The 12,019-nt window shown below is 36.8% G+C and overlaps 1 protein-coding gene across 5 annotated transcripts in view; it reads right to left on the bottom strand.

The window, feature by feature from the left end:
* Positions 1–12,019, bottom strand: part of Pgant2 (polypeptide N-acetylgalactosaminyltransferase 2) — a 185,143-nt gene that overhangs the window by 36,373 nt on the left and 136,751 nt on the right. For 4 of the 5 annotated variants that reach the window (XM_070304304.1, XM_070304306.1, XM_070304305.1 and 1 more), the window contains exons 2-3: positions 6,254–6,426; positions 5,533–5,652 (exon numbers count right to left, since the gene is read on the bottom strand). In XM_070304304.1, coding sequence (XP_070160405.1) covers positions 5,533–5,652; positions 6,254–6,426 — 293 coding nt within the window. Of the gene's footprint in view, positions 1–5,532; positions 5,653–6,253; positions 6,430–12,019 lie in introns of all 5 variants that reach the window. The other variant, XM_070304303.1, reaches the window with a different exon arrangement.

A 12,019-nucleotide genomic window follows, 5' to 3' on the forward strand; every position in this document is an offset into this window, starting at 1 on the left:
AATGCAACATATAATTTTCAATCTTTTCTCATTATTTAATTTAATTTTATAAATAAATTAATAATAAATCAATTATAAAATCAATGCTTGCGAATTACAATTAATAATAAATTAAATTGTGTGCAGCTAATTATGTAAATGTTTTATACGAAACATTATGTATATTATGTATAAGAGAGATTATACAATAGTATCATAATATTACAAATATTGTAAATTATATGTCGAGATGTCGACATGCGTGTGATATAAAATTTTTGTGGAATAAATTTTATATTTTTAGGGAAATATGTGTGTGCGCGTAGCGGTATGCTAATTATATTTTAATTGTATGTAAAAAAATGTGTCTTTTTAGACTTTAGAATTTTATTAAAATGAGTAGTGTAAAGGGATTTTTCTTGCTATTTTCATAGAATAAATATGCAGTTTTCGATTTTATTAAAGCAGAATCATTTTAACAACAATCTCTAAAACTATCGACAGATCAATTTTTTTTCCACGTCGAATATAATAGATCGCACGTATTCATTGAGTCAAGAAGTAGTAACTGCAAGCGCATAGTCAGACGGCGCGAGTAGCGAAATCTTGTTACGTCAGACAGAAGAGATAGGCGAGCAAATAGATAATTCTATCGCGCTACGAAAACAAATCCGCAACCTCTCGTAACTTAATTTCCTTCTATAATTTTTCTCTTGACACTTGTTTATAGGAAGTTGGTATCTTTGGCGCGATCATAATTCTTCACGTAACGGCAACCCACAAATAAAAACTCCTAAAATATTATACTATTTCGTGAAAAATAATATCTGCAATTGTGTTTTTGCGCAACAAAATACCCTTTTTTCATTTCAGCTTGTATGAAGTAATCATTGATTTATATAAACAATACCGTTTTTTGTTCGGCGCGCGTATGATTTTCAAATCGCACGCTGTCGATTCTTATACCTACAATTTTCTTAGAAACTCTTCAAAGTTCAGTCACACAATGATGGATTTACAACTATACATCGGAAATCTCTCCCAAGATCTTAACTCGACAATGCAAAGCGCACTGATATATTTAATGCATCCACCGGCATATCGAGTTTCTGGTATGACGTGCCAATAATGGAAACTTTGTATTATCGGTACGATGGAAACGTATGATGGAAATTATAATAAAAGGTAATTCGATCTCTCGATAACGAATAGCGTATTTGCAAAACACTGGAATGTCTTTGTAAGTTCGTACGCACTTGACAGTTCAATGTTTGAACATTACGCGAACAGTCAAATATCATGCAACTCGTAGCAAAGAGCGCCGTGATTAAATGGAGGATTTCTAATGGAAATTTTTAATGTTTTAATAAACGGTTTTTCTTTTTGCAAAAAATGATGAAGTGCCCGGCCATCGAAGCAGTCTATTCACTGCAATCTCGTTCAAGAGAAATCGCGTATAACATTTACATACAGTTTCTAACTCGTATATAATGTCATATGCAAACTTTATTAGTTAATATATTATATATATATTTATTTATTTATTTGTTCATATATATATAGTTTTCTCTTTTATATGTGCGCAAAAAGAATAAAATGAGCTATTTGTCCTTAATTCTAGACGGCTAATATTTGTAAAATTCACAATTGATATATTATACTCTCATCAGTTACCGTTCGCGCAATTCTAGATTCTTTTCGCTGTGATTCATGAGACCGCAACTAAGAAAATTTCCGCGTTGCTCCGTCAGAAATCAAGACAATATTTTGCGCTCAGAGTGTACTGTACGGAGAAAATAATAAAACATACGTCACACGGATCATATCCGATATCTCACGCAAGTTCGTTCCTAGAGCACGTTATACAAAATTAATCAAACGGACGTAAACCGACACGAATCTCCTTCCGTTTTGAAGCGAAATTAATATCGTCTTACACACGATATCGTGTAATCGAGAAGCGCGCAAGAGCGAATATATATCAATAGTAAATAACACATTTATTCGCGCGTGGCTGACAGATCTCGCCGACATTATTGTGGATCATGTTTGTCCGTGTGTCGCGGTTATAGGCGAAAGACGGTTGCGAAACGCAGGAAATTAGATCATCTTGAATTGATTGGTAGAGCGATCTAGTCATTTCAGCGCTAAACAATCAAAGAAAGAGCGAAACTGCACTATAAATTCGCCAATACAAATTCTTCAATATGAATACGGTAATAATCGTTTGACACCAAAGCGTCCATGACTACAAAATTATCTATCTCTCGCAATTTCATATTAATCCTCTGACGCACAAGTTATGCCTTTTCTATATTTACACATTGAGAGAGACAAAGATATATCATACATTTTTATAAATTTGAAAATTTATTATATATATAATAGCTATGAGGAAACAATTATTTTCATGTTAATCTAGTAAACATGACAAAATAATTGATGTGAATAAAATTTGAATATCCATATTTATACATAGAATAGTCATAATGAGTATTAGTAACATTAATTATGTATATCTATTTATATAAAATGTACTATTATACAATATATTCAATATCGGCTGTGTCAATAATGGTTTAATTAATTATAGAATTGGATTGCATTTTGGTATCTCTAATCGAAATATGTCAAATACATATAATATAATATTTAAACATATAATTATTTTAAATACGATTATTTCTCTCCCTCTCTCGAGGATATATAATTCATAAAATACCATTCCTAAGTTTTGTTCAAACAAAGATATTTCTTGTACGATAAAAAATTATTTACGAACAATCCTATCATCCGGATCGAGCTAACTCGATACGATTTCTGCTAAGTTTTGCCACGTTATACCATCGTCGGACATGCACGAATTAAAATTTCGAGCCAACGATACCATATTCCCGTACGTTCGCCGAAAGCGAGAAAGCACATTAAGGCAGCCCACGTTTTTATTAGCGGTATATTGAACGCGTAGGGCAACAAGAGCGGGCAATACTATTGAGCACAGGAGCCCTGAACTTTGCAAACTCAATCCTATTGCTTCCCCAATTTCTGCTGCCCTCCGCTTCTTCACGGATTCAGGATCGAGGCGGAAAACTGCCCTTCCACGAACGAAGGTTGTGGAAGAGCAAAAAGTACCGTTCTTTTTTTTCATCCGAAATCGCGCGAAACTTCGTCCGACTTTGAATTCCTGCGCTTTTGCGTCCGTCTGCGCGAACGAGGATAGACGTGTACGAGAATTCACCTCGCGGAGAAGGCAGCGAAGCACGTTTCCGTCGTCGATTTTTCCTGAAGTGGGATTTATAGCGCGATCCGCAATATTTCTCCATCCATTCGCAGAGACATTTTTCAACATGTTTTTCTTGTTTCAAACAGATATATACAGAACCAATCTTGTTCGTAAAGAAAAATGCCGATTTGCGACCAAGTGGATTTTCCACATTTTGCAATTTTTTAAATCAAATTAAGTCGTGGGTGATGCGAGAAATATGATGCCAGAAAATTGCGATAATTACGTTTCCATCAATTAAACTAATTATTAATTTAAAATAATAAATTAAAATAGAAAATATATAATACATATATATGTATCTCAATCAATTATATTATATCAATCTCGATACTTATTTCGCATTTTATAGGACACTTCATTATAAAATGTAAAAAAAAAAAAGACCGCGTATGAATCATACTATAATATCAATTAGATCTAATTAATGACATTTTAATAAAGCACATGCGGTAATGTGAAAATTAATGTATCCATCGAGGCGCGAAATAATACAAATAACGTTGCGATGTTAATTATCGATATACCTTGACAGCGCATTAATCACGGAGAGAAATGACCTATTAATATTTATCCGAATGACAAACGGTAGATTCTCGCGTGATTTCCAGCACGACAAGAGATAACAACAGGTATCTTGAAACGACTATAATTTATATTTAGTTACAAACATCATATACAGAGCCTATAAGCGTGGGAAAGTATCACGCAAAACTTCTTAGAGATCGACTAGTTTCGAACGACTAACACGCTTGACGTGTTACAATGTTGTCAATGATCTATGTATATCGATAAGAATTTATGAGACCGTGGCTCTCTTTATCGCTTTTCTTGGGAGCAACTCGAACTCCTCAACGATCTGAACGTATTGGAACTTTATGCTGTCTTTGAATCTTTCATGATGTAAAAAGGCATTGTCGGACAGCGTACGAGGATAGATTGCACCTAGGGGGGTCAAGTGAATTTCGCTAGGTTTATCTCGTGATTCCGCGGCGCGAAGAAATTGCCAATTACAATTTTATTGATTTTTTCAAAAGTCGCGTTATTCGTATGCCTTTATATTTTTTCTTTGTGACTTTTTATTTAAAAAAAAAATGAATTTTTTATTTAAAAAGTCAGATTAAAGATTTCAAATGTGAAATTTGATTAAATTACCGAGTATTCGATATTTCGCAAGCATTATTCGCAGCGCATTATTATCCTTTTTTAATGAAGTTAAGGCGGTAACCAATAAGTAGAACGGATTGAGGACTTGGATTACTTTTTGGCAAGAAATTACTAAAGATATCCGGTGATGGGAATGGATTTCTTCTATTTTATTTTGATCGCGTACACGTTAACAAGAAAACGTATGAGATGTGCTCTTCCCTCGGCACATTCTTTAAGAATTATGAACGTAATAAAATAGATATGTTCAGATATATCGAGAAATCGTATACGGTAATCAATCTTCTTTCGTTCGTCGGGTAAATTGGATGAGAGTTCCTTTCTATAGATGATTATATACGACCTTATTTTACTTTTTTATATAGGCGGCAAGAAATATATATTGCTACACGCGCGGTATTCGCGGTATGCGTGAAATCTCGTCGTTCTTCCTCGGCGAAGTAGCTGTCATTTGACGGTCTGAATTTAATGCGGCTTATCATAATACCGCATGAATTTCCAACGGTACGGCCGCGATTTTGCCGATCGTTTCCAAGGAATAATATCCGAGCCGAGAGAATCACGTAGCTGCCAATAGTAATGTATAAACGAGTTGACAGGCCGATTTCTGCGTGTCCTCTTATTTCTTCTCGTCGTCTTCTCACTTATCCCGGAGTACTCGTCTCGCGAGAAAATTGTCCGACGGCGAATCGTGTTCAATAATTGTACGGGCCGATACATTATTTAAAGACGCTTCGAGAGAAACTTGTCTGGCCGTCTACTTGTTCCGGATGCGCCAACGAGAATTTATTTCACGAAACAAATTTGCGACTCTACGCGATCGAGATATCTTTCCGCAATTTTCTCGATCGATGAAGAGAGTCGAATAAATATTGCAGAGTGGTATCATAAGAGACAAGCGGCACACGATCATTCTCTCAAGCTCATTTGAGATATTTCTGCGTTATGTATATTAATCTGGATCATTTGTACGTATGTTTTTATTTTTGGATATATTTTATCCAATTTAATAAACATGAAAATGTGCCGTTAAAGAAGTCTCTTTACGACATTATTGCGACAGCGCACGTATATGCGAAAACAAACGTATGTAACAAACTTACATGGCGCTGCGAGTATCGGGTATGTCACGATTGCTCGGAAGACCGTCGGAGGCTTCCTGATTGAATTTATTCCTCGCGTATGGATCCTCGCCTGCACGCAGACCGCCTCTCGAGACGTACCTGTTGCGCAAAGAAAATTATCGCTGTACTATATCTTCTTGTTATTTCTTCGCGCATTTCAAGTCTCGATGTCAATCCGGAATACACGAGTTGGCGTAAGCGTAAGCGTATTCGGAACGGACGTGTCGGGAAAAAGAACACGCGCAACACGTCTATCATAACGTGATTATAACGGTACGCCCTCGAGGCCGCTATAATTGCGGGGATAACAGCGCCGATGAATGGCGCAGAGAGAATGAAACATTCCAACGTGTAATGCAGCGAGCAATAATGCGCGGAAATGCCTCGGTAGAGCGAAGAACTGCGCGATACGATGCAATTTCTAGCTGGTGGAAAGTTAATGCGAGGACGGAGTTCTCGAAGATAATAGGTTCTTGTGCCGAACGCGCGAAATAATTAATACCACCGAGATGTTGCCAACTCTGTGAACTCGAGTCAAAAGTTGAGTCGCGTCGCCGACTGGATTAATATTGCATTCGCGAGAGTCTTTGAGATGCTTATGAGACGCTGCAACGGCAACGAGAAAATATGCCCGCGAAGTGGACGAAGTTCGAAGTGTATCCGCTAAGCTGATTATCGCGAGGGAGGATCGCCGACTCACCCCTGTTCGTCGAAGTAATTCCACGTCACTCTCGGATCCGGAGTCGGTGCCGGCAGGAGCTCGGATGACATTACAATGGCCGTGCCGTCCGGATCCACGTAGCTGCCGGAATTTCCGCCGGCGGAGAGTGCCAGGGACGCGGGTTCTTTCAGTCGTAAAGCTCTGTTTTCATTCTGCTAACAGAGAGAAAAAGAGAGGAGTAAATTTTCGATTAGAACTAGATCACATCTCAATTAAACTAGACATTGAAATAATCGAAAGTATATCCTTGTTTATTTTTTTTAACTTTACGATATTTAAAAGTTTCCGATAAGAGAGAGTCGTAATTGCGATGTAAATTTGACAAATTAAGTGCGTCTGTCAATTTATATTAGACAATAATAAATATTTGTTGTCGTTCAATAAATTAATTTCCATTAATTTGGACGCTCTTGAGACCGTACGTAGAGTATACGTTCCAGTAACGAAATATCGTATCTCACGCGATATACAGTTACTGTGTATCTCCGTTCCCCCGTTCAACACCACCCAGCGATCCAAGCAATTCCCCGGGATCGACAGGATGGTCTTGGTCCTTTGTAACTCGACGACTCCTGCCTCCCCAACCACTTGGCTTCGGTGCGGGAGTCAATTGTAAGGCAAAGACGGTCCGCTCTCCGTACTGACACATTATCGATACGCCGTATTGATTTCGAATCGCTGGCAAAGGTTCCTTTCGTATCAATGCCGTTACATTGTGCCTTTGCCGACGGATAAATTCTGCCGTCATTATGTAGGTCATCGAATCATGCTCATTAGATTTCCCCAGTCCTCGCGCGTCCGTTCTTCGCGATACTGCAATGTTTTCGGAGATGAGAGCAGATCTTTTAGCGGGCACATGATTCGCCGATTTACCTGGTTGAATTTAAAATCGTCCTTATTTGCGCGAGAGAAAAATATCAATGTAGCGATCAGCAACGCATAAGAACAATCGGTCGGATTACTTTCGTCGGATATGTATGACTTAACAATGAATCGAAAGATGTCTATGGAATATTTCAAGTTCATTAATTTTATTTTTATCAATATTGTTAATTTTAGGACAGTTATAATTAATTTAAAATAATGAAAAGATTAAAAAAAAAAGAATAAAGAGGAGGGCTCGAGGAATAAAAATAATGGATGTTAATATAATATTGACAATATAATATTTTAACTCAAAGTTAAAAAAAAAAATAACTTTTAATATAAACAATAAATTCTGATTTTTGCTGATGTACTTTTGGAGTGATTCGATAACATCAAAAATCTATTTTAAAATGTATTATTTTTGTGATCTTTAATTTAGTAAAATTATTTTTGTTTTTAATTTGGAATTAAATATTACACTGATATCCGTTATTTTCGCTGACCAAAAATCCTTTTATTCTTTATTAATAATAGTACACGGAAATTAAAAAAAAAAGATATTAATATAATATCCTTTTTTTTTCTCTGAATCTAGGCGCAGAATATGGCTTTAAACGAGTCAGTGATTTAAATATTGATAACGACCTGTGCAATTATATGCAATATTGTAAAAATAGAATCGCGAGATTAACAATGTAGAATTTAACCAAGGGATTATTCTGCTTCTGGAGTATCAAACAGCGGAAGAGACACAGCAATTGATTATCGATGGGAAAAACGGTAGTAAGCGCTCTAAAACCTACGCAAAGAGTAAATGGCGATAAGTGCATCTCCAACAGAGCCATTAATGCGTCGCATTGCACGTCGAAGCGGGCAAGCGATCGTTAGTTTCACCGCAAATTCTTCTCCGTCCCGAATCACAATCTCCCTCCTCCCACCCCTTCCGACTACGATCCGAATGGCAGTATTTTCCATGCGGAAAACACGGATCGTTAACCTTATAGCGTCGATCTCACGCGCGAAAACGTGCGATAAAAGAACGCGAATTGAACGGAGCAGTATAAAATAGAGCGCGTGGGAGCAGGGGGAGGCGCGATGAAGGAAATGCGCCGTTCAAAAAGGGCGACGAGGGCACGCAGGAAGCGTGCGCAATCGTTGATGAAATATTAATTCACGGGTTACAGACCAAACTAAACCGGAAACGCAGCTCGGATGGCCAGCCCGCGGCAAGCTGTTGCATCCGGTTTCGCCGGCGGCGATGTCGTCACGTGATGCCGCTAACGTCCGCGTTACTGCATAAAATTCGACAAAGTGCCCTCGATACGATCACAGCGATCGAGGGGGCGTTGAAAGCAAAAGTGCGTGACGTGAATCAACAATTTTATTATTTTAATCATTGCATTTCTCTCTCTTCCCCCATCCTTTTGTCATGTATAATCTATATATCGTCAATCACACGTGTTTCGAAATTTATAAAAACAACTTTGTAACAAAGAACTTCATAACATCGTAATCGTGTCAAATACAGATTATCAACATGTAATTTCATTTTATATCGATAGCATGTAATTACGAAATTATATCGTATCTCAGATCGGAATTGACAATTTCACGCCCGTGATATATTGGCAATATTAGCGCGCTACCGGTAACATCGGTTTCCGGTTTCTCGTATCGGATTCCGGTAAAGGCTATCTAATAATGTCGTGTTACAGGTTTAACTGTGCGTGTAACTGCGTTACTGTTGAATGCAAGACGTCGCATAGAAGAATGATCCAAAATTTAATGTCTTCGGTTCGAAAGCTCTTATCCGGCAATCAGAGAAGCCGCAATGCGCAATGTATTCCTTTTCACACGTACACACAACTTCTGTAAATGAGCAACACATACACCTAACTGTAATTCTATAATCTGTGTGTGTAATTACATATTTTAGTATATGATATAAAATTAAATTCATTAAATTCATTAATTAATATTCATAATTTATTTAAATAATTATGAAAACAAGATCATAAAAGGGTAACGATATCCCCAAAGCTTCTCTTTATCCAAGTAAAAAGAAGAAGACATGCGACGATTATTCTAGCGATATTTCTTAGATTCTGCGCATAATAGAGAAAATATTAGGAAAATAAAATATTAAATATCAATAGGAGCAATTTGAAATTATTTTACTTCAAATAAGGAAACGGAATGGATTAATTATTTTAATTTTAATTTTTTTATTTCATTATGCGTTAATTCCATTCCGTTCCCTTGTTTGAAGTTAAAATAATTCCAAATTGCTCCTCCTGATATTTAATATTTTATTCCTATTCCTAATATTTTCTCTATTGTGCGCAGGGCCTTATACTGTGTTTATATCACACGGATATAACGGGAACACATATCTATTATATCAATCGTGAACTAAATCGACCGCAAATTGAGAAAGAATATACCCTTCTCTTTCATCGAGATTGTTTTATTGTGTACAATATATTCCCGGGACAAATTTTTCTTCCGTTGGATTAACGAGCATAACCGCCATGCGCATCGCGGAAATATCATTATTTCTTTTTGCGCGACGAAAGCGAGACACGTGATTCCCATAAAATTCATTGCATATGCGCCGATGGAATGATACGCAAAGCCAGAAGTGCCTTCTGACGAATGCATAGCGTGCTCGGACAATGGTCGCGCGCAGAGATTACACGTTTGTTTGCAACGAACTCGCGGCGGAAGTATGGAAAGAGACATTGAAATGAATAATAAAAAAGATAAAAAAAGAAAGAAAGAGAAAGAGAAACAGAGCATGTCGGATCGACAGGATTCGCGGGTCGCTGATGCGCGGCGGACATGATGTAGCTTCGAATAATGATTAGACTTGATTTATGCCGTTTAACAGCATCACGTAATTGTAGTATCCATCGTCAGAATTACATATAATTTAACGATTTCTTGCTTTCCTCCGTATATTTTCTTTCCTTGAAGCAGGCTGGGCGCGCGCTGTACACTTAACATTTTCATTTTATTCGGTGAAAAAAAAAAAAAAAAAACTCTCTCCGGAGAGATTAAGAAGAATTTAAAAGCTCTCGAGGAGCAACGGAAAGACACTTGCCCCCCTCTTCGCCCGTGTTAAAAAAGTCAAGTTAAAACTTAGTCTGTTAGCATCCAATAATGCTATTTGCGCGCGTAATCGCCAAATCTCGTGGACTCCGGAATTGTTGATCGACTTGCACATCTATTTGTGAACGCGTGTTTAACTTTTCGTACGAGATTAAGTATGCATTTGCCGGAGAGTATCTTGCTTCGCATTAATTTGTCATTGTCAAGGCACTTTCCCGACTTGATCGCGATGCGCTTGGACGTAGCTCGCCGAAGTTATATTATTTCCGAGTTAGTGATTAACATCGATTCATCATGAAACGACACGTTCGCGCGTTTCTATCAGTTAATGATTATCGATCGCTTGAGTTTAAGTTTGGAAAATGTTAAAGAATTATTTCTGCTGTGATTTTATGATGAATGAAGAATGATAAAGATAGATGATCATTGAAAAATCTACCTTCCCTCTCCCTATCTTGTTATTGTTCACTGTCATTCCTCTGTGATCTCGATTATTATCAACGAAAATCGCATTATTAATGCGGTTATTGCCGCGAGCTTATGCACGCCGAAATGTAAACGAGTTAGTCTTTGACGTATATATTAATATTATGATGTTCTGATATGAATATATAAATTGATGAAAACCTCGTTACGTCACGAATGATGAGCGTTGCGTAAACACAAAGATATAGTTTATGATTAATTAATTGCAAGATGTGTGTAATATCCCATTACACACACACACACACACACACACACACACACACATATATATTGTATATATATTATACACATATAAAAATTAGTTACATCTCGAAATTATTTCAACTTGTACAAGAGGCTTCTCAGATAGTAACAAAAATATAAATGGCGAAGAAAGTGCAGTTGTAACAAACGTAGGGGCCGAGTCGGTGTCATAATGTGTCAGATTAGATGATATCCAATTGCATTTCTAATTGCAACGTATCATTTTTTCATATCTGTCGGTCGCGCATTACATTTCCACTACATATATAATATATTAAGTCTTCACTTCTTACCATCTATTCATATCGAAAAGCCAAAGTGCCTCAAGACGGTCTTTATAGCCTATCGAAGATCAAGCAAAAGAAGATATTCCGTAATGCATCTCTGCGATCATTTTACATTTGCAAGGAACGAGTCTATTATTCACAAGACAGCTTGTCAGATTCGGTTATCCGACACACATTTTACTTTCAGAAAATATCTTAAATGCCGCCTCTTTTGTGTAAGTCCTTACGAGCACGACTATTAATATGTAGGAGATAGGACGTTTTCTAGAATTATAAATAACGCAACCAACCATGTTATTAAATATAAAAGAATTATATATATATATATACGTATATATAAAATATCTCAATTTTTGTGAATTATTGATTAAAAATTATTTTTCTTTTTTAAGATAGGGAAAATATTTTTTAAACCGTTCATTTAACGGGTCGAACAGTTTTGCCTATTTTTTGCGCGAAAAAAAATAAGATTGATAACAAATAAAAATTCAAAGAAGAAATAACAAATCTGTCTACTTGTCATCTAAGTAAAAATATCAACTGCATAGAAGTACCACACACGGCGACTGTTTCATCTTTCTTATACCCGGCATACATCCTGTCGTAATCATATAAGGGGCGTGGAATTTTCTACGATTTCCATCTCCAGCGAAGCTTCGGCAGGAATTTCGGGTCGACGGAGTGCGAAGAGAAGGACAGGAAGGGCGGGAGGGAAACGACAGATGAAACGAGAATACACGCGGCCGGGAAC

This window comes from Polyergus mexicanus, unplaced genomic scaffold, assembly GCF_030449975.1.
Source record: "Polyergus mexicanus isolate NDT 795.1 unplaced genomic scaffold, iyPolMexi1.0 SCAF_11, whole genome shotgun sequence".
In the NCBI taxonomy this organism is placed as follows: domain Eukaryota; kingdom Metazoa; phylum Arthropoda; class Insecta; order Hymenoptera; family Formicidae; genus Polyergus; species Polyergus mexicanus.